Source organism: Scomber scombrus, chromosome 7, assembly GCF_963691925.1.
Source record: "Scomber scombrus chromosome 7, fScoSco1.1, whole genome shotgun sequence".
Classification (NCBI taxonomy): domain Eukaryota; kingdom Metazoa; phylum Chordata; class Actinopteri; order Scombriformes; family Scombridae; genus Scomber; species Scomber scombrus.
Genome location: NC_084976.1, coordinates 15900174 through 15923045, shown reverse-complemented (window position 1 = coordinate 15923045; position 22872 = coordinate 15900174). Strand labels below are relative to the sequence as shown.

At 39.4% G+C, this 22872-nt stretch overlaps 3 protein-coding genes across 4 annotated transcripts; 2 read left to right on the top strand and 1 right to left on the bottom strand.

Annotated features, from left to right (window-relative positions):
• The first annotated feature begins 2039 nt into the window (after positions 1-2039).
• Positions 2040-3247, top strand: LOC133983243 (peptide YY-like). Its single transcript, XM_062422253.1, has 3 exons — positions 2040-2594; positions 2692-2781; positions 3108-3247. Exons 1-3 carry the CDS (start codon positions 2431-2433, stop codon positions 3130-3132), a joined length of 279 nt encoding a protein of 92 aa, XP_062278237.1. The 5' UTR covers positions 2040-2430; the 3' UTR covers positions 3133-3247.
• Positions 3248-4247: 1000 nt separating this feature from the next.
• Positions 4248-15461, top strand: pals2a (protein associated with LIN7 2, MAGUK p55 family member a). 2 transcript variants are annotated; one of them, XM_062422252.1, is made up of 13 exons: positions 4248-4445; positions 6801-6885; positions 8389-8507; positions 10460-10612; positions 11401-11550; positions 11814-12041; positions 12887-13018; positions 13141-13243; positions 13347-13418; positions 13550-13711; positions 13786-13988; positions 14077-14205; positions 14286-15461. In XM_062422252.1, the coding sequence occupies exons 3-13, from the start codon at positions 8391-8393 to the stop codon at positions 14460-14462; spliced, it is 1626 nt and encodes a 541-aa protein (XP_062278236.1). In that variant the 5' UTR covers positions 4248-4445; positions 6801-6885; positions 8389-8390; the 3' UTR covers positions 14463-15461. The 2 variants fall into 2 exon arrangements, with proteins under 2 accessions (XP_062278236.1, XP_062278235.1); XM_062422251.1 differs by lacking the exons at positions 4248-4445; positions 6801-6885 and having other exon boundaries at positions 8298-8507.
• Positions 15462-15661: 200 nt separating this feature from the next.
• Positions 15662-21331, bottom strand: gsdmeb (gasdermin Eb). Its single transcript, XM_062422800.1, has 10 exons — positions 21245-21331; positions 20228-20456; positions 19908-20100; positions 19337-19511; positions 18414-18534; positions 18205-18312; positions 17277-17404; positions 16976-17159; positions 16776-16849; positions 15662-16677 (listed from the first exon to the last, which is right to left on the bottom strand). Exons 2-10 carry the CDS (start codon positions 20430-20432, stop codon positions 16465-16467), a joined length of 1401 nt encoding a protein of 466 aa, XP_062278784.1. The 5' UTR covers positions 20433-20456; positions 21245-21331; the 3' UTR covers positions 15662-16464.
• Positions 21332-22872: the final 1541 nt, after the last annotated feature.

The following is a 22872-nucleotide window of genomic DNA, read 5'->3' as shown; positions in this document are numbered from 1 at the left end:
TTGCTCATTTTTATTAGTCTGGTTTTGACTTATGTTATTAAAAATAAGTGTACATCGGCCATAACTTATTCTTTACATCTGGATACTTTTCAATTAGTGCATGTGCATGACAAACATACTGTACTGTATGCTGCACAGAGAAATAAGCAAATAAATCGGTAGCTGTTCACGGCTCCCTAGTAAGCAACTGGCTGAGAATAAACCATTTATCATCTATAACTTCTCAGCTTCAATCATCCACCAAACACACTCTAGTGTTAGAGTTCTAGTTTCGTGTCTGCGTTATGAAAGCAAGCTTAAAGTAAGATAAGTGAGCATTTAGGTTCCTTGATATAAATCAGTGCCCTTCAGCTGAGCTGGTACTTTCCTGCAGCCGTTGGTCCTCTCTCTCTCTGTGTGGAGATGTACCAGGGAGCACATCACCTGTATCACACATGACACCCAAAGGACACTGAAATTTATCACCTGGCCCTCCTTTGAGAGCAAAGCTCTGTTCAGGCTGATGTGACAGTCATTTACTGAATATTCCAATCAGGCATTTAAGATTTGGCATTTTCCCTAGAGCACATCCATCATTTCAGAAATAGCAAATAATGGAAGGTTCCTTATCAAGTAAAACACCAGTGACTAACAGTTAAGTATATTTACATTTTTATTTCAATTTTATTACATTGCTCTGCAGATATTTTGGAGAATTGATAAATTTGTATCGACCTGTTTTGTTTTAATTTAACAGCAAAGTCTGGGAATGACACTTAATTTCTGCAAGTTGAAACAAATCATTTTGGCATACGACAAACATCCAGATTTTCTGTGTATAATATGAGTCAGATGGTTTAAAGTACACACATTTCCTGCAGAAAGACTTTGGAATAGACTTCTCATAAGACTGACATAAGAAACAACAGCACCGATCAACTGTCAAATTTCAGTAGAGTGCTCTTCAAAGAAAATAGTCGCCATTAAAGTTGTCTTTACCATTTAGGGGCTGAAAGGTTTTTGTGCCCTCTATCAACTGGAATTGAAAATGTATGGGTTTGTGCGATTTACTGCCCTTTCTTGAATGATTTGGTGTAATTTGGGGCTACAGCATGTGGGCTGGCTTGGCCAAAATGGTTTAGTTATTGTCTTGAGACAACCATATGTCAGTCAGTAGTGTTAAAAATGAAGTATTGTATTGCCACTATTTTAATACACATGATATATGAGCGGAAATCTTCAGATAAGGCATTTATTTATTAGTTTGAATATCAGACATTTGAAGCATTTCTTTCTGGTTAACAACTGCTAACCTTAAATAACTTTTTATTGAATTAATAAGGTAAATGCCTCTTTTCTATTTCACATAACTCTGTCATTTGGATTAGTTTTATATTTTGTATGCATTATTAAATGGATGTTTTTCTGTGTCTTGATGCAAACTCCCTTTGAAATTCTCTATAAACCAAATATTCATCTATTCAAACACCTGGGGCATCCTGTCATATTTAATCTTAATGTGGGAACAAACAGACCATCATCAGCCATTTCAAGTTACGCATCGTCTGTTTTATTGAGACTTGTCATGCTGGTTGTGACTCTTAAGTGGTCTCCTTAAATTAATAAAGGGTTTAGAGTGTCTGAACTTTGTGTCAGTACTTTGCCAAGATCACTCCACCTATAATAAAAACTTCTTTTTAGATAAAAGCGGGAACATGCTGTGATTGAGTATACTCTTTTCCACCTTCAAATTTTTAAGGCTACCTTATTAAATGAAGGATAAAAAATAACCGTACCACATATTGACATGAATCAATTATGTGGGTCTGTGTGAGTTCATGTTAGTCAAACCCAACGCTTGCTGCTAAGAAACCGATAATGTTGTCAAACACAAATTTGTAGTGATGAAATTAAAGAATTCAATCTTTAAAGCACACTCAGCATGCATAGATCTAATACCATGAAATAACATAACCAGTCAAACCACTTTTACATTTTATTTAATGGTAATCAGCATGGTATCAGTTTTATTTGACAAGTGTTATTGAGTATCTCCGTTTGTTTCATTGCCTTGCATTTAGAGACTACCAACCTAATGAGGTGGTGGATATTTCTCAGGAGTACTCTAAAAGTGAATGAAATGACCCTCCCTCCCGACCAGACACACACAGTATAAAACTCGGGCAATGTTGGGAATTTGACAGAGGTGCTTTTGAACAGCGTGGAAATCCAACTACAGCTAGGTGTTATATTATGTAAGCAATATTTTATTTCCTTTTTTTAAATTGAAAGTCAATGAGTAATTTTGAAAATGGAAGCTTTTATGGTTCATGGGAGTATCAGTCAATGATGGAGTTTCTTTTTTAATAAAACATTGTTGGATAAATGCTTATTATTATACAGTTTCACTATTAATTCTCTTAGTGATCCAGGATTCGCTCCAGTGCTGTGATGCAGCTTACTATTCTGGCGCTCTGCCTGCTGGCTTGTGTTCAGTCTGGTATGAATGCATACCCAGCAAAGCCTGCAAGTCCCCGGGAGGGCGCACCACCCGAGGAGCTTGCCAAATACTATTCTGCACTAAGACACTACATCAATCTTATTACAAGACAGAGGTAAGTTCTTGATTTTCTACAAAACTGGGTTGAAGTTATGTTGTAATTGACATGCAAAGAGGTACTGACATGCTGCTTGGCTCTTTTCCATGCACAGGTATGGGAAAAGAGCTAGTCCAGATACTGTGTTTTCAGATGTGCTGGTGAGGGAGAGCACAGAGAGTATTCCAGGATCCAGCTATGTTAGGTATGCTGCTTTTAATATTTTCTGGAGCTGTTTAGATTTTTGTTATCTATGTCAATACGATATACTGTACAACATGATAAATATGTACACACTGAGATAACAGAAAAGTATAACCACCTGTAGAATGTATGGATATTAATGCTCACATTTTGATCACAAAAATGACGTGTTGATTCAACTTTATTTTAAAGTTTGTAGATAGAAGTTTTACATTTAATTGGATTGCATTATACTGAGAAATAAAAATATTCTGTCCTTCTCTATTATGTATATTTGGACAGGCAAACATTAGAAACACCTGACACTCCAACTTTCTCATGTTGCAGGTATGATGAGCTGCCTATGTGGTGATGCTGCTGGACCCGTCATACCCAGGCCGACTTTCCCACAAAGCTGCTGTCATGTGTGTTACTGCTGACTTGAAATGAACCTGTGTTGCATGGAATAAATATTGTGTCATTCAAGCACTTTTGGTCTGTAACGTTGAACATTGCTACACTGAAACATGTTTTTGACATATTGTGTGTTGTTCACTACAGTGCTCTCTACTGGTGAACATACATCTAAATAAGAGAGGCTGTTTCAAATGGAGCAAATTCACGCAGCTATATTTGTTGGGAGACTAAAACAGAAATTAATTGCAAGTTCAGTAAACCAGTGTTACATTAATGTCGCTTGTTATATCAAGCCTGCTGACATGTACCTGCACTCTGCCTGAAAACGGATTAACAGTTTAATCCTATCAAGTGACCTGGATACATCAAAAGTGAATCACGTAACACTGAGAACTTGGTTACCTTTGCTATGCCACCTTAAAATACAAGTTCTCTATAAGTTTCCAAGATGGAAACTCTGGTTCCCTATAAAGCAGCTTCAATGCAGCCTGAATGGCCAGATTTGGTGAATAGGATAGTGCTTGGTGCTTCATGGTGACCTACTGATAATAAATATTATTATGTATAGCCAGATGGTGGTATAGTATATTACAGTAACATTAATGATAGAAAGATCTACAGTATGTCTTTCTCATGGGGTAAGTGTATCCTTAAAGCTAAACTCTTAAATATGTTGTTGCTGCTGAAACATGAAATTTGCCAGCAGTAGTGAAAGTTATTACAGATACACTACACTTAAATAGCTGTTGTGAATTTGAATTAGTAGTGGATTTCAGTGGATGATGTATACATCTGGGCATATGGCTGTATTGGGCTGTCAAATCACAGTGTGTACGGTGTAGAATCAAAATCAGTATCACAGAGTTCATATATATGGGTAATTACATTTGATGGGAAACAAACACAGGTGAATCACCTGTAAGCGCGCACACACACACACACACACACACACACACACACACACACACACACACACACACACACACACACACACACACACTTTCTCATCTAACATCTCATTTATTTCAAAGTAAATTGGGATGGTGGGTTGTGCAACATTCAATGAGCTAGATATAACCTGAACGGCATTGGATGTCATTAGCACAGCACTGTCTATCTGTCTGGACGGGGAACTGAGGGAAGGGGCGCAGGCAGGCACACTGGAAATGCACTAACAACTAACTATTGCGCAAGTGACCTCCGAAATTAGGAAACTCTGCAATGAAAGAAAGCATGAAGGTGTGACTGGATCGTACACAGAACTATCAGGTAAAGTATCATTCATTTGATAAGACACTGAAGCGACGGTCTCGCCATGGGACCTCCTGACTGTTAGCTATCTAGTTTGAGCCAAATGATATCACTATTACCTCCTGCAGTTTGCTACTGTATGACTGGATTTGCAGCCAACTATAAGTCACTACGACTAAGACACATCGCAAGTGGACAGCAACAAGTAAAGCTATATCATTACTTTAATTTGGCTGGTTTGTTGCCAACCCCAAAGACGTATTTTAACTACACGTGTAGCCGCACGCTAGTGTTTGCTAGCAGTCATTAGCAGTGGCTAGCACCAAATTAGCACAGGGCGGCCATTGGTGGTATTAACGCTAATAAGATAATTGAAATCATATTTGGTTGTTGTGTATTAGCGCTAAATGTGTTTACCGCAGCTAATTAGCAACCAGTGGCTATCAATTATTTTAGCTTAGTTGAAGCACAATGGAAACGGTTACACGTGCCCAGTTGGCGTGTAACGTTATCTACACAGTAAATTATAACCACGACATGAAGCCACATGTTTCGTGAAGAGGCTCGTTTGGATTTAACTGTCGTATATACGATATTTTATTCATTTCATGACATAAGAAGTACTAGTTAGCTGCGAACTTATCTGCCACCATGAGCACCTAGCGTTAGCCGTCAGCTCCCCTCGGCTGCTCTTCATGTGTCGAATAGTAGAGGCGGTGTAACGTTACCTCCACAGGCTGTTTGTCTCAGCTGCGCCCCGTTCATCAACACTGCACCCACAGATATGATGAGCAATGGGGGGGGGGGCAGCCGAAAGTGAGTGCGTGTTTTGCAGTAATGAAAGAGATATAGTTTACTGTGATTTATGACCTATATACCATAAAATCTCCCTCCATCTTACTTTGAAACCTGGAAGTCAAGTTACACTTTCTGAATCAGTGCTTCTCAAAGTGGGGTCTGGGGACCCTTAGAGGTCTTTGAGGAGGTTCCAAGGGGTCCCTAGCAAAAGTGGAATAATCTAATTTCACTTTAATTCCATCCATAAGTAACACAATGACATATGTAATGTACGACTATTTTGGTCATGGGTTTCATACATTTTATGTAATAAAACATATTAAAGCAAATTCAGATTGGAGACCCTGGGACAAAATCTTATCAAATGGGGGTCTGTGGTCTCATTTGTGTCAGTTTAGCGGTCCCTGATGTGAAAAAGTTTGAAGTTGGTCAGTGAGAATTGTAGCCTTCTCTAAAATGTGTTATGTTGGTAAAGGTGTGTTTTTTGTGCATAGTACAGTGGTGACATTGCTCTAACTTCAGGCATACCCCTTGTTGCATATTTTATTTTCTTGACCATTAATAACCATTACTCTTAGCAGGGATATTATACTGAAAATAACACAAGCCATTTAACTTATTTAAAATTGGAGAAATGGGTACATAAGACACAAATAGCTGAAAACCTTGCAATTGTACGTTTTTCAACGTATGCTATGCTGTGTGTAATGTAAGGCAAGGCAAGGCAAGGCAGTTTTATTTATATAGCGCATTTCATACACAGTGGCAACTCAATGTGCTTTACATAAAAGAAACATTTAACAGAAAAAAATTGAAAAAAAACATGGAATTTGAGAAATAAAAATAAAACCCAATCATCCAACACATACATACCCCCCCCCCCCCCCACACACACACACACACACACTAATAATAAAAACAAAGTACAGAAACATAGAAAGAGAGAGAAATAAAATACTATAATAGAGCATTAGAAATAAGATTGCAGCATAAAATAATGATTTGCTTTAAAATCATTAAAAGGACATAGAGTGCAAATGAAAGATTAAAATGTAAAGTGCTTTGAAAGAGCTCAATCATAAGCACAGGAGATGTAAAATGTAAAACAAGACCATTTTGGGCAGCTGCAAAACAGTAAGGATCACAGATGACAACCACTGCCACAATTTTCATATGAATTCAGTTAAATATGCTCCACAAAATTTGCCCTGTACAAATTAAAGATTTCTTGAAGTCACAAACATGACAAATTACACACAATACAATAATTACTCCTCAGTCGACTCTCGCTCAGCTTTATCTGACTGACTAATCAGTCTTTTGAAACGGACACTGGTCATGTGATTGACTTAGCCAATCAGAATGGCTGCATTACAATACTACTGAATGAACAGAAGAAATCTGGGCATTGAAGGCACCCCTGGGGTCAGAGAAAGCTACTTACCAGCATGAGCTGCTTTTATCAGTTCTCAGGAGCGGTTTTAGACTGTACTGTGTATGAGTGATTGTCTGGGACAAATTCACCAAATAATTAGAATAATGTGATTTTTTCCCCACCTCCAATTCTTTCTGTAGTTCAGACGTACCAGATGAGTGTTTTGTAGAAAAAGTGGGGCTCTGTGTCGGAGTGCTGCAAAGATGATTTGAACACAGTTTGGAGGTGAGTTTTTTTTATGTTTACTTCAGCTCTAAATCATTATCTGCCTTTTTAAAGTCTCTGTTGACAGTATATGGATGGATTAGAATGTTGCATTTATGATGTTTATACAGTTCACAGTTTACAGTTAAATTGGGCTGCCCTTGCTCAAAAAAGCCTTTACTTATGTTTGTCCACCTACCTACTAAGGCATTGTCAGGGCTGTTTTTGCCTCCCTCTGTTTGGAGAGTATGTTTGTACAGAGTGTCCCTAGGGGCCTCTCTGTGTGTGACTGGCACAACCTTTAGTCAGAAGGATGGGAAGACTCATCCTTTGTCGTTCAATAGCCCTCTTTGTCATTCCTTTAATTCATAAGTGCTCTCTGTGCTCACATGCTTATAAAACACCAAGACAGACCCATGTCAGCTGTGCTATTTTTTGTCTCTCAGTCTCTGAATCATTTCATGACCTGGCTTGTATGGTGATCTTAGCAGACATTATACTGACTTAAGCGATTTCCTACCTTCTCCAGCCATCCAGTTGCACTAGTGTCTGTAAGCGGGCAGTTGGGCTGCTTTTGACCGTGTTTAGAGAGTTTCACCATCCTGAGCTGAGGACAAAAAACATGACTGTGGCCAATGCAAAGTCTGGCTCAGGTAAGCTGTCGAAGACAAAGTCCTAACTAGTCCTTTGCACATGAACTGTCTCAGTGTTGTGTGCAAAATACGATGTTTGATTATCATTTAATTGGTACTCTGCCCACTGCCCAGAAACAGCTGCGTTGTCTGTTGCTTTTGAAGTTTTCCTTTCGTCTCTCATGTCACAAGTTTGAATCTTGTGAAATATGATAACCACACACGGAAAAAACACAACAAATGTTAATTGTGATGCAATTGCAAAACAGCTACTACTGTTTCTGTTGCCCACTTCTATTTTTGACCAATCTGAAAAAATGTAAGACAAATGCACTGCTTATTCTTTAAAAATCTTTTAAAAAATCTAAGAATAAGAACTGATTTATTTATTTAAGTGATTTGACTATACTGTTGATTTATCAATGTCATAAATGGCTAGATAATTACAGTAAACATTTAATTTTACATGTGTATTTAGATGGCTAATAATCAACCTACTAGCTGCATATTTCTTTTTTTTCATGCAAAACTAGTCAGTTTGGCTTCAGTTTTTTGCTGTGTGCGCTCAGCCACTACAAGACAGATCTGTTAGTAGAATAATTCCTTTGTGACTCAGCCTGCTTGTTGCTGCTGCAATGGAAATGAGGGACATTCTCTGTGAATCGGTCCATTGACATTCCACTTGTTGTTCTTGCTTCGTAAGCTTTTATTATAGCCACAGTGTTTTGTTGTTTTCTCATCAGTGTTTTCTTTCACTTTTGAGTTTTGATTATTCTCGTCATTACTGGCATTGAGCTTTGTTTGACAAAAACATTTCTGCCTGCAGAAGTAAAGACAGCAGTGGTTGGCCTTTTATAAGTTCAATTCTGGATGTGTATTTTTTTCTCTTCAGCCATGCAGCAAGTACTGGACAACCTTAAAGACTTGCCATCAGGCACAGGAGCCAAAGATATTGACCTCATCTTCCTCAGAGGCGTCATGGAGAGTCCCATCGTCCGCTCCCTCGCCAAGGTATTACACACTCCTACTACTGTGTACTCCAGGGCTATGTGATACACTGATACCCCCCCACCCCCCAGTACACACACACACACACACACACACACGCGGTGTAATCTCATTAGCCGCTCATTAAGCTTTAGCTGTGGTTGAGAGGAGGAGCCAGTGCCACAGTGAGCCAGATGAAGTGTAGGTGTAATAGATGTCAACCAAGACCCCAGGAACAACGCCAGGCTTTGAAGGCAATTTGACATTACTGTGTCTTACAAGATCACGTGACGCTGTTGGACCTAAAAATACTTTTTCTCATAGACTAATATTGTGTACGACATGTCTGTAAATCAGCAAATACATTTTTTTGAGTTTCACAACCCCTGCGAAATGACTGTGGGTTTGAGGGAGCAATAATGAGAGATCAGGCTAAAACAAAAGAAACAAGCAGTGTGCCCACTGTTTAAACGACTTAGTTTAAATTACTATGATTCATATGATGATAAGCAGATTCACATGATGAATTCACATGATGAATCTGCTTATCATTCGAAGAGAGACAAAGAGAGTGCTAAATGTTCTGTGTGCAGTGTGGCACAGAAGCAGATCTCCTTTAGCTTTCATATACTCACTTAAAAAGAATGGAAGTGTTTGCTGAAGCTTTACCAGACAGAAATCATTCATTTGACAACAGTTGAATACATTTTTCACATAGCTAACAGAGGTAGACACCAGGATGAACAAACGGCTTACATAACATTATCCAGAAAAAAACCTCCGACGCAGATTGAGGTCATCACATTCAACCTCCATATCTATAAATAGAATGATTTCTATAGAAAACCTGTCATGAAGGCAAGCTCTTGTCCTCATTTTTTAACAAATGGAGCACTGCTTGCTGTAGACATTACATTTTCTTCCTGGTAGATGGGCTTATATGTAGTTTCTGGGGCAACATTTTATAAAACAGTGCCTCCTGTATGTTGTTGTACTTATGACTGTATTTGACACATAATGTTTGGACACAACACTTGCTTCATGGAGAGTTACTTAATTACTACATGGAACAAGTGTTGAGTCAAGTATGAGTTGATGATTACAGCAAGCTTTTCAGTTCCTCTAATATAGCACAATGGTTCCTCAGCTTTTGTACTATATTGTGATATAAATTAAGAATGCACTAGTCAATATAAAATGCCATTTATATCACTCATTCCTACTTTTGGATTTCCATCCTGTTTAACTGCCTCTATCTAATGTGTCTCGCCCTTTGCAATCAGCAGCCATCAGTGATTTTTGTGGAATGCACTGCAGAGGAGGGTTAATTAGATTTAGCCTAGCACAAGTGGGTGGTGGGTTAATAGCTTTTTTTGTGCGCATGTGAACATACTGTAATCCAGTGGAGGACAAAACAAGCAATCCCAAATTTTTGAGGAGAAACGGTGTGAGAGACCAAATGAATCCATGAAAATTCTGCATGAACAGGAAATTTGTGTGTAGCTATTACACATCTGCCAAAGTTTTTTTTTTAAATTAATGTGCAGCTGGGATATAATATGAAAAAATAACTTCCACACATCCATTGTGTACTCAGAGTAGCCGGTGAAGGACTTCACTATGAAATGCTTTTCATATTACGGCTGCTTGAGCTGTCGAATAATTTCCAGATTCACCAAAATGAATACATTCCAGCCAAATGGAAGGAAAAACTGGGTTCATTTGAATGGAGAGTGGGCGTTAGGTTGGACAAAAACAGTTCTACTTATTCATTTCTATGCTTACTGTGGCCACATGAAGTAGCTAGAAAAAAATACTGTTTTCCACAAGGGACTGTGCAAAAAAACATGTATATGACATTTGTCATTATGACATTGTGATTTATCATAAACATGCTTATAAATAAAGTTAGTGAATGTGCCTTCAATGCCTTCAACAATCAGCAGTTATTAATTTTTTCATATGTGTGTGTGTAGGCCCATGAGCGTCTTGGGGAAGGGAAGTTACAAGCCGTGCGAGATGATAATGTTCAGCTGGTCACAGAGATCCTCGATTCCCTCAACAAACGGCCAGAAAAAGACGCTACCGCTGCCGAACTTGCCAAAATCCTCCAGGAGCCTCACTTTAAGGTAGATTAGACTTTATTCCTCTTTTATACGTGCACGCCATTGTTACTGGGTTTAATAGGGATGAACAGACATGCAGAGTGAAAGATGTAGCTTGTGATCTCTTGCAGGAATGGTTGTCAGAGCTTTTTACACCAACCACTGCCTAATTTCCTCTGAAAGCGCCCGTCAGGCAGCTCTGCTTATATTCTCAACCACTTACAAGCTCTGGCATGGGAGGGTGGGGGTGTATTCCCCTGAGCCAATGGCAGGCTTAGTCATGTGGTTATAGTGAGGAGGAGAAGACTGTGTCACCCTTAGTTTCAGTAAATCTTCAGATTTGCTGATGCAGTTTGTAGTCTCTGACCAATGCTAACTGTGTATTCTGGCTGCTGGGGTAAGAACAAGACTTATTTGTACTCTCTGTTTGTCTGATTTGTCTTCTGTTAATGGTATGAACATACCTTTTTGCACATGTCTGTGTCAAAGGAACAGCAGGTGTACAGCAAAGTGATTTATGTCTTTATTCTTTCATTTTATTACACCAAATACTTGTTGCAGTGCAGGTAATTGCTAGTGGTTGTGTTTTATTGTGAGTGAACCTTCGCCTTATTTCTGACTGCATTTCTCTCTCTCTCTCTCTCTCTCTCTCTCTCTCTCTCTCTCTCTCTCTCTCTCGCTCTCTCGCTCTCTCTCTCTCTCTCTCTCTCTCTCTCTCTCTCTCTCTCTCTCTCTCTCTCTCTCTCTCTCTCTCTCTCTCTCTCTCTCTCTCTCTCTCTCTCTCCCTCTCTCTCCCTCTCCCTCTCCCTCAGTCTTTGATAGAGGCCCATGACAAAGTGGCTGCGAAGTGCTATGAAATGCCCCATACGGCAGAGAACAGCAATGCTTTGTTGACGAGTTCGCTCATGCCAGCTGATGCTGTCAGGATGATTGGCATCCAGAAGAAAGCTGGGGAACCATTGGTAAGATTAGTCAGTCAGGCATTTATATCAACCATAGCTATGCATTGGAAACATGTAACACTCCTGTTTGGCTGTTAAGTGTCTTCCACATATCCTCTGTTTTATTGACCATCCGTGTGAACAGGTTGACTCAGTTTTACATAGCAACTCTACATGAGTGGGTTCCTTCACAGTAGCCACATGGACCAACCCGTGAAACAGACTTTCGCTGTGATTTATGAAGTGTGGACATACGATGCCTAATGACTCTTACTATCTTTCAGGGAGTGACGTTCCGTGTGGAGCAGGGAGAGATGGTGATCGCTCGGATCCTGCATGGCAGCTCGATTGACAGACAGGGCATGCTGCACACGGGAGACATAATCCGTGAGGTGAACGGTCGCGAGGTCGGTAGTAACCCCAGTGAACTCCAGGAGCTGCTGAGGGACTGTAGTGGAAGCATCACACTCAAAGTCCTGCCCAGCTACAGAGACACGCCAGCACCTCCACAGGTGAGGAAGAGGCTGCATTTTCTTTTTTTCCCATCAAACTAGGAATCTCTCTTGATGAACCCTTTTGATTGAAATCTAAAAATCACTGCTTTCTGTGTGCAGGGATAAGTTGTGTTGATGGTTGGTGTGTACTAAGGCTGTCAGGGAGCCATACTGTACCTGTCAGGGATTGGGTGTGAACTATGTGGCCTGTGTGATCTCAGAATGCCAGGCTTCTGAAAATTGAGACCAGTGAGGGTCTATTAATAACGCCCCTCACGCTATCTGGAACATACACCACTCTGTTGACTGAAGCCCCCCCCCCTTCTTACTGTAACAGTCACACACAGCAGCTGACATAGAGGAGCAGTATGTAGGATTATGTCAGACGCTGACCTATGTGCTGGGGAAGGATCGCATGACCTATTTCTACTGTTATCTTTGTGTTGGGTTATAACTTGTGAATGAGGGCGAGGTGGTAAAAAGTCATAACTACACAATGACTCTGTCATTTGTCTTACTTTGAACATGTGACATTTTTTAAGTTAAATCTTGCCATATCCATTCAGCTCATTTAACCTGCTGTACACAACAAAAGCTACAAAGTGGACAAATAGACTTGAACTCATTGTAGCTATGTAACATTTTCAAAATTTTAGAGATATTATGAGTTTGTTCTGGTGATAAATAGAGTATTTGCAAACCAGGATAAAAATACAATAACAATGGTTACATTTAAATTATGACATTATAAAGTCAATGTGACAACACTATATAGACCTTAATCAGGATTTAAGGAATTTTTCACTTCTCTGGTGTGTGCTCTGTAAAATGTATCAGTCTGATATCTTGTTCACACCCTGTAGGTTTATCTGAAGCCACACTTCAACTATAACCCAGCCACCGACAACTTGATCCCCTGTAAAGAGGCAGGCCTGGCCTTCCTCAAGGGAGACATCCTTCATGTTGTTAACAAGGAGGACCCCAACTGGTGGCAGGTGAGTAATAATATTGACTGTTGAAAACTGGAAGAGGTTGCTAGAGATGACAGGGAAGGTATTCTAAGTGAAATATTCAAACCAATCATCTCTCAGTTATATTTACTCTGATTTCCTTCTAGGCCTGTCATGTTGTTGGTGGAGCCACTGGGCTCGTCCCCAGTCAGTTCTTGGAGGAGAAGAGGAAAGCTTTCGTGAGAAGAGACTGGGATACTTCTGGTACAGGTCAGTACAAATCATGTTCACACAATTTAACGAATCATGATAGTCAGAGAACCTTGATTTTAGCACCACCGTGTGGTGAACTGACACTACTTTATATCCTCAGGGATGCTCTGTGGAACTCTAACTGCAAAGAAAAAGAAGAAGAAAATGATGTACCTCACTGCGAAGAATGCAGGTGTGTACCACCACTGCCTCTAATTTTCCTTCATAAAAGAGATTTTGTGAAAAGCTGGAGTATGGAAAGTAAGGAAGAATAAGTGCATACATAATACAGTGCTCATCCAGCCTGTGTATCTCTGTGAACAGAATTTGACCGTTATGAGCTGCAGATCTATGAGGAGGTCGCCAAGATGCCACCGTTCCAGAGGAAAACACTCATTCTGATTGGAGCCCAGGGAGTTGGGAGGCGGAGCCTGAAGAACCGACTTATTGTCTTGAACCCTCTGCAATACGGAACCACTGTACCCTGTGAGTGTGCGAGACAGGCGGCTGAGGAAATCTAAGTCTAAACTTTCATATCTAACACATTCTCCTCCCTTCAGTCACGTCACGCAGTCCCAGAGAAGAGGAAAGAGATGGGCAGAACTACTGTTTTGTGACACGGGCGGAGATGGAGAAGGACATCAAGGAGAGCCGTTACCTGGAGCACGGCGAGTATGACGGCAACCTTTATGGCACCAAGATCGACTCTATCCATGAAGTGGTGGATACAGGACGTACCTGCATCCTAGACGTCAACCCTCAGGTCAGTTTACAGCATACACTCTCAAACCATTAAAGAGATTTCCTTACAGCTTTGTTGATGTTCGTGGTATTAATTTGTTTCGGTGCAGGCCCTGAAAGTGTTAAAGACTGCTGAGTTCATGCCATTTGTGGTGTTTATTGCTGCTCCTGAACTGGACACATTAAGAACTATGCACAAAGCTGTGATAGATGCTGGACTTACTACCAAACTCCTCACAGTAAGTTTTAATTGAAGATTTCCTACATTTTTGTAAATGATGATACTTGTATATAGACATAACGATCTGCTTTGTAACAGGATAACGATTTGAAGAAGACTGTGGATGAGAGCGCGAGGATCCGTCGGGCGTACAGCCACTACTTTGACCTGACTATTGTCAATGACAATCTGGACAAGGCCTTTGACAAGCTGCAGGAGGCGGTAGAGCGGTTATTCATAGCGCCACAGTGGGTTCCAGTCAGCTGGGTCTACTGATGTTGTAACACCCCCTCCCCGACTGGACAGACATGGCTGACCAAGCTGCTAGGCCTGGGATGAAAGGGGACACCTGAAGGGACGGAGGATTCCACACTGTACTGCACACATGGACAAAGTGTTGGACATCAGCCCTGTGTGAATTCGCACAAAGCTGCATCAGAGTCACCTTGATCTGAATTGCCAGATGCCCTTTAGCACACTATGCAACTCACAACACACAGGAAGTGTACTTATTTATTGGCAAAATATTTTTAAAATAATTTCTATTCAAACGGATTGGAAGAGATTGCTGGCATTTGTGTCAGGATGTTTTAATAAAAGCAAAACCATTTTTTTGCCATCTCCTGTTATATTCATTTTAAATCTGTCTGTAAAATAGGTAAAGTCTATTTATTCTGCAAAGATGATGAGGGATTTCTCATTGTTAAAGATGATACCTCAGTGTTACGGTTTACAGTGCATATGCCTCCAGTATGTCATCTCATTTTCTATCACTACAACTTTGTGATCATTCATGTAGAATAGTGTCATATGTCTTCAAGTCCTTTTTTTCTCCTCCTATAAGCTTCATTTATGGCCCAGTGTCCTTGGAGTTCAACCTTTATAGATGGAAAATGTCTTTCCAGTCAGTGTGATGTTGAACAGGAAGAAAAATAATACTGTAGTGTTTACCCATGATTTCTCTTTAAAGCACAAGAGATATTACATTAATTATGTTGATTTGTTGTCAGACATTTGGATCATGTAAGTGTATCGGACTATTAGAGCAGTGGATATGGTGCTGTTTTTTTTTTTTTGTGTTTTTTTTTTGGAAGACAGAAAAAATTTCCACAGGACTCTTAAAACAGGGTACTGCATCTCAGTGAACCATCCCTTTTGATGTGATATTACTAAAACCTAACTGTTTTAAATAAAGTTCATATTTACTTATAAAAAAGGTATATTTTACAATATTGCAGATAAGATGTATTTTCAAATGTCAAATAAATAACTGGTGTTTTCTAATGATCTGCTTTGGTTTTGCTGTTTTCTTTTGGATTTGAGTTACTTTGCAATCAGGGAGAGAAAAATGTTAATTTATTTCAGTTCCTTTACAGATAAAAGGTAGCAAGACAGTTTAAACCAGTCGGGTTTTACAATATAATTGAAACAATGCTCTACAATAATAAATTCACATTCATAAGACAACTCCATGAAAAGTTTGCAAAGAGAAATCAATTTATTCAAGTTGTTCAGAATGAGGTCATTAGTTGCAACATAAAAAACAAGTGTAAAAATTGAACATTTTGGAGGTTATAGTTTGTGTGAGTTTTTCACTTAACATTTTACAGTGCTTAACAGAGTAAGTGAGCTGAACAGCTGAGAAAGTAAAGCATAAGATTTCCTACAGGAAACGATTAGAGTTTATTTTTCAAAGGGGAGGGGTCGTGGTAAAATCTCCACGATGCTGACCAAGAGCCCAATTATATACAATTCTTAGCATTGATAAAATGCACTTCCATTAGAAAAAAGTTTAAAAGGTGATGCTTCTTTAAGAGAGAATACATACAATGTGAGATAGCAATATTCAAAAACAAGATGAGTTCTTAACTTGTTGGAGTCCTGTCATGGAATCTTTTTCATTCTTATTTTCATCCAGACACACAATTAATTGTGCACATTAATCTGGATTCAACTGTGACCATAAAATTATACAATACATTTCATTATCAAATAGTCTCTTGGTCAGTAATAAAAAAGACTGATATCTTCAAAATCGTTTTGTTCAACCAACAGTACAAAACTGAGGAATTGAGCTATAAACTGATTGATGTTGTCTGTTGAGTGATTAAAGCATTAACTGACTAGTGTATTTATATGATTACCCCACATCAACATGCAGTAGTGTTTAAGAGTTTGGTCACTGCATCAAATAAGAGTAATAACACTTGATCTGTGTGGTCCCATCTAGCTCATCCCAGTGTGGTATTTCAAATTTAAGGTGGATATAAAGGTGTCTTCAGTGGGCCAGTGAGGCAAGACCTCTGACAGCAATACACATCACCAGAGGAAGGTGTCCTGGCTGGTGTTTTATTTCTGTCTTCACTGTGTCGCCGTCTCTTTTCAGGGATGCATTTGAGGAGGAAAACAGATGTTCAGCCCTGACATAGGCATCCTCTGTCAGACCCACTCTGCTCTGAGGCATCTCTCCGCTTCCTGATACACACTGCACCTGGAAAAGGTGTTAAGCAAAAGGGAAAAGACATTTGAAAAATACTCAAATTAAATTTTAGTAAAAGCTGATTACTAATTAGCTAATTATTTACTAACCAACAGCTCCAGGGCCTTTAACACTGTAGGACTGCAACACATTGACAAGGCAGCAAGGCAATCATATGTCATTTCTGAAAGACAAAGACCCCAAAACAGGACAAACCACCTTAAATACAGGATTATTTTTCACAGATTTAGGACTTTAAGTGAGGTCATGATATCAGTAATAAAGGCTGTATAGACCAATGCATTCTCACCATCTAAGGCACTGGTAATGAGGTGAAGGGCGCTGAGGACAGATGTGGACTGCTCTGTCCGAGCTGACCCCACCTTAACAGACTGCTCCAAGAGACCCAGGATGGCCTGGATGTTCTGTTTTTGAGACTCTGTCATCGTAACATCGCCAACGTTAGGACTCTTTTCCAGACACATCTGGTCCAGCTGAGACAGAGGAAGAGGTCCAGATTTATAGATGACACAACACAAGATAAGTTCATACTGCTAACTCCACATTATGAGAGCTCCTCTGCCTTAACATGAATTCTCTGTCCCACTCACCAAATTCTGAAGTGCATAGACAGCCGTCTGGTCCTCCATTACTTTTGTGATTTGCTGCAGCAGGGAGGACCTTGTGGAGGCAGAAAGAGCAGAAAGCACCTGGAAATGTTCACTCAGTCGCTCCAGTTCTGCAGAGAGAAAAATAAAAAGCACACTTTATCATTCAGCTCCAAAGACAAAAACATTGTTGGAATGATAATTATGTCTCTTTTAACCATATCATTTGGTCATGCCCTGGTAAGTATTCACAAGGAAATGGAGGATGTTATTCAACTGTCATTTAGTACTGAAGGGGAGACAGACAAAAGAAATGATGACAAAAAGACAAGTATCTGTTGAGAATATTAAGACGGCTACTCTGAAATTAAATACTAAGACGTGGCTGCAACAAGTTCTAAACTCACAATTCAAAAGAAACTAGACTAGATTTTATTAATGCATAATGATGAATTATCTATTAGTAACTCAGAAATCTGAGCTTGCTCTACAGTATTTATGAATGTACACATGTAAAGGTTAATAAAAAAATTATGAAAATGTGTTTAATACTTATGATATTTGCCAGATGAACACCTAATCAATAAATTGATGCCTGCTGGGGCCAATGAATGACCATTTTTGTCTAAGTATACAAAAATAGTACAGGTACAGGCTAAATTGAATAGAAAATCAATAAAAATTAATATAACTAGAAATTTGAACTGAGCACCATACATAGACAGCTTAGTATGGTGGCTGTACAGAGACCTTATAATATGGGTCATAGCACATGGTTACAGTTATGACACCATCCTGATAAGACAACCGGCTGCATATCTAAACAGGCCCTTATGACTTGAAAACAACATGCATTTCATAACTCCAACAACCATCTACAATCACATAATTTACGTGACTGAAAAAACACGAAGAGAAAACAATAATTTACCTTCTCTAAGGCAGCTATTTTCAGATGCTCCAGACCCACCAAACAGTTGCCTCTTGTCGGGGCCGTCTACTTCAAAGCCCCCTGTGGTGTCTGACATCAGACACAGCTCTGTGGAGAGTATTACATTTCTATTTCAAATACCCACATCTGAAATGTTACTGAGAGAGTTGCTCCTGTTCATTTGTCGTGTTTAATGACTGATTTCTCACCATAGTGTCCATCCTGCTTGATCTCTAGCTCTATGAGGGCATAGGCAAGGGTGGTATGAGTGGGGATCTCCATGGAAACATCACTGTCTTTGCTCAGGCTCCCGTTCTCCATGACTGAAACCTGCAGAAACGTCAACATTAACAGACAGACAGGTGAGCTCATGAAAACTGTGTGTTCAAAGGATGTGAGAATGAGTAGAACTGCAACTGCAACTTCAATAGTTGCTTGACTGATCAGTCGATCGAAAATCAATCTGCAATAATTTACTAATCCTTAGTTATTTATATATTTGAGGTATCTAGGCCATGAACAGTAACTGCCCAGTTTTGATTTTTTGAAAAGAGCAGAGGCTTCTCTCAATTGTGAACACTTTTAACAAAAATAACAAAGAGGGCTACCAAATTATAGTGGAGGAAGAAAAACGTAATTTTCTACCAATAGTTTCCTCACTGGGCAGGATTTTACAGTATAAAAATGCACACATTTCACTTCGGGTTAAGGTTACTTTACTGTCTTGGATGAAGGGAACTGCTGCATCAAACCAGGCATTACACACATTAAATAGGGACATTGCAAACATTAGCCTGAGATTAAAATAGGCAAGCAAATTGGTCACAAAGCCATTCCCATTCTTAAAACTCACAAAACTACAAAACTTCTACTGGACATGAAAAGACATTGCTCTGCTTTCACTGCAGCTCTCTCCACATACTCATATAACAAACAGTTGCATGCAGAATTCTGTTAAACTATCTTGGAAAAGGAAGTTACAACTAAGAGGAAGAGGAGAGAGGAAATACCAAAACATATTGAGGGATAGAAGGTACAAAAGTAAAATGATGTAATGCACATGGTGAAGTTGTGAAGGCTTACACTCCATTAAATAATTAATATAGTCCAAGTGTATACATTTGTTATTTACCTTTGGGCTCTTGCGCCCACAGAGGCTAAATACTCCTTTACACTCTCCGCCCTGTTGTACCTCCTCTATGACTGAACAGGGCTGAGTGGTCACAACACGCTCCTTTACGATCCCAAATATCTGTCTGCGCTTCTCCTTTGTCTGCTGGACCAGGGAATGGGACATGTCCAAGATCCTGAGACATTTGATTAAAACAAAAAAAGCACAAAACACTATTGTTGTGTTTCCATGGCATCATTCTTGGAAAGTTTGATTACAACTCTAAAAGCACACTGCTGGTATGAAATAAAACAAAACAAAACTGGGAATTCAGTAAAGTAACATTTTCTTTAACTGACACACATTTTGAACTTCTAATGCAAGGATAAAAAAATGTTGATCATAAATCAAAACAGAAACTGTGAGTTAATGTTCAACCAGGCCTCCTTTATGGTTGGACAAAGATCACTCCTGCTGCTTGCAGATCTTTAAGTCACTGAATGTCAGATGTCATTTATGGTGTTTTTTACATTGAAACTCTTCTTATAAAAATTCTACCAGGCAGGGCGGTGGATACAGCTGGAGTACTGACCTGCCTTTGGAGTCTCGCAGCAGCTTCTGTACATCCACTTCCTCTTTTTTCAAACTGCCGAAGGCTGACTGGAGTTTGGAAGAGTCTTTACCTTCCAGGTTCAGATTGGTGTGGACAAAGTTTGCACCCAGCGTTCCCTGAATGTGGTCACCGTATGTCCCATTATACTTGATGAAGTCTGTCTCCACGAAAACTGTGGATAGGGGAAATATTTAAGTGTTCTGTGGTTTTAATAGCATAAATTGACACAACCTATAATACTATAGAAATATCATTAAAGCAAATGCATACAGTATTAGAGAGGGGAGTTTGATATTTACCTGGCGTTATAGGTGTGTCTCCTGTCAGTATGTCGTTAAGGCTAAAATCAGTAGGAACATGCCTGGGCTTCTGCCAGAACCAGTACCGCTTGCGCTTCACCACCACTGTCAGAAGAGCGATACTGTCGTTCAGGCTGGACACTGGGATCAATGAACCTCCATGATCCACCTCTTCCACAAAGTTCTTGGTTGCTGTGGCAAACATCTCCCTGCAGGATGAAACCTGTGACTGTGACAATAAGGCCAGGAGATGAACGAGTGAGAACTTGTTTTTAATTAGTCTATAGAGGAATGTACAGACGGGTAACAAATGATTTATTCTAGTCTTTGGACTCTACTGGAGGGGTGAACACAAGGAGACATCTGAGATATGGTGTCTGTGAAGGCCACAGCATATGATTCACATCATTTCCATACTCATCAAACCATTCAGTGACCCTTCGTGTACTATGGACGGGGACATTGTTATCCTGGAAGAGACCACTCCCATCAGGACAGAAATGTTTAATCACTCACAATTTCGTATTGATTTGTTGTGATCCCACCATCTGAGGGGACAAGTGGACCTAAAAACCATGCCAGCAAAATGCCCCCCACAACATAACAGAGCCACCAGATCCCCTCAAGCATTCAGACATGTACCTTTCCTTTAATTTGTCAGTCACCTGTCTGTATTTGTGAGCCCTTCAGGCTGAAAAGTGACTTCAAACTTGTGCAGTTGTGTTGCTGATTCAACAATTTGTGCATCAACCGCTCCTTTCTTTCCTTCCTAAAAAAAATCCTTATGCCACTACAGTGCACACTTCTATCACTTACTGAACTTAATGTAAGAAAAAGTTTAAAGCAGTGGTTTATTGTATAAATAATCTGCACATAAACACACACACACACATGCTGTCATCAACAACCGACCTGTCTGTCTTAACGTTGTTATAAATGCACTCATGAAAGTTCGCTTTTTAGAAGAAGATAACAATATATAATGTGGGGAAACATTAAACATTTGTAAAATTTTACCGTTTTCTGCGTCAGTGACGAACCAGACGTGAAACTCTTCTTTGATGGCGACACTTTCAGAGCAGACAACACTTCCACATACCAGACCCTGAGCAGCGAGGATCTGTTTTGGACAAAAGACGCGCAGACGCTCCGCCCCCTAAAGGAAGCTGCCCCCTAAAGGAAACTGTGGTTGTGTTACTGAAGGTACTGTCTGTCCTGTTTTCTCTGTACATCTGGAACACCCGGAAGTAATAATAATAATAACAACAACAACAACAACAACAACAACAACAACGACAATAATAATAATAATAATAAGAATAATTATTATTATTATTATTATTATTATTATTATAATAATTCTTAAAATCCTTTTTGCTTTTCTTTGTCCTAAGCACAGACATGGTTGCAGATGGAACTCTGTGGTTTTACAGTAATATCATGCATTACATGTTTTTCTCATCTTAAAGGGATGAATGCAAATACAACTAAATTGAACACTTTCCTGCATTCAGTCCTTGCTGAAATTGAATGACCAGTGAATGTCTTAATATGTTTTACAATCTTGACCACACTACTAATGATTTCCTGCTCGGATATATCACCCCTGCATGATTAAATATTATATGAATGAAATCTGTGACAGCTAACTGGAACAGTTTCATATATCAGCTATTTAGCAGGACAGCGTGGTTCTTGGTTCAAAGATTTAAAGCAGGTCAAGCAAGACAACGGCACTCCACTGACGTGTTTGTACTGTTTGCTCTACTTTTTCTAATTGATGGCTATTTGTTGCCATCTAGTGGCTGGTTAAAGTCTACCAAAAATACCTTATGTAACGTTTTTTACTGTCTACACATGCTGGATACAGTTGCAGGTTCAGCATTAATTTATTTTATTATATTAATTTTGAGATTATATTAATGGTGTACAGACTCTTTTCATTTTAATAAGCATTTGTCTATTTCTTTAATATTCCCTTCAATCTTGTTTTTGCAGACCTCCAGAGGTTTCTCCAACACCTTGCTGCAGTGATGTATAGGTGTACTCCTGGACCCAGTGATATCACTGCTGGGTTTAGTTACAGGTACAATGACGCACACAACTGACCGGGCTGATCAGTGATGCTGGGTGTGGTGAGGTCAGAGGTGAAAAAGGCTTGAAACCTTGAACCAGAGAGAGCAGTGAAACACAACTCTCAGCTTGCGTACATTTTTAACCTGTAACTTTCAGGTCCTGCGGATCGCAAACCATCAGTGTCTTCATTCGTAACTGATGACAGTTTGTCAAGTGAAACATAGCATAATGAACATGCAGGCTCTGGGGACCACAGGTGGTCCTTTACACTTTATATTGTTTCATCAATGACACACTTTTAACTTCATTCATCGTTTCTATAATCCTTGGACTTTCTTTATAGTATCTACCTGTGCAGCAAATATACAGAAGCATAGATAAGAAGTCAGAAAACACAACATCAATAATACCAAAGTAAAGTGGCTGAATGGTATTTGAATGAGTAAAATGATAATCACAGTTAGCTGTGTGCTACCATTTAAGGAATTTAATTAAGTGACATGTGGCAGTAAGACGTTAAAGACCTGTAATACAGTATACTGCTACATTAAAAAAAACAAAACCCTGTA

Excerpts from the sequence above, each read along its gene's own strand:
- LOC133983243 (XM_062422253.1), top strand. The coding sequence starts at position 2,431 with ATGCAGCTTACTATTCTGGCGCTCTGCCTGCTGGCTTGTGTTCAGTCT. Across the intron at positions 2,595-2,691 it reads AATCTTATTACAAGACAGAG|GTATGGGAAAAGAGCTAGTC; the intron begins GTAAGTTCTTGA and ends TTCCATGCACAG. Across the intron at positions 2,782-3,107 it reads CCAGGATCCAGCTATGTTAG|GTATGATGAGCTGCCTATGT; the intron begins GTATGCTGCTTT and ends CTCATGTTGCAG.
- pals2a (XM_062422251.1), top strand. The coding sequence starts at position 8,367 with ATGTGTATTTTTTTCTCTTCAGCCATGCAGCAAGTACTGGACAACCTT. Across the intron at positions 10,613-11,400 it reads TCCAGGAGCCTCACTTTAAG|TCTTTGATAGAGGCCCATGA; the intron begins GTAGATTAGACT and ends CCTCTCCCTCAG. Across the intron at positions 13,712-13,785 it reads ATACGGAACCACTGTACCCT|TCACGTCACGCAGTCCCAGA; the intron begins GTGAGTGTGCGA and ends TCCTCCCTTCAG.
- gsdmeb (XM_062422800.1), bottom strand. The coding sequence starts at position 20,432 with ATGTTTGCCACAGCAACCAAGAACTTTGTGGAAGAGGTGGATCATGGA. Across the intron at positions 20,101-20,227 it reads AGACACACCTATAACGCCAG|TTTTCGTGGAGACAGACTTC; the intron begins GTAAATATCAAA and ends CCCTATCCACAG. Across the intron at positions 16,850-16,975 it reads CATTACCAGTGCCTTAGATG|AAATGACATATGATTGCCTT; the intron begins GTGAGAATGCAT and ends TTTGTCTTTCAG.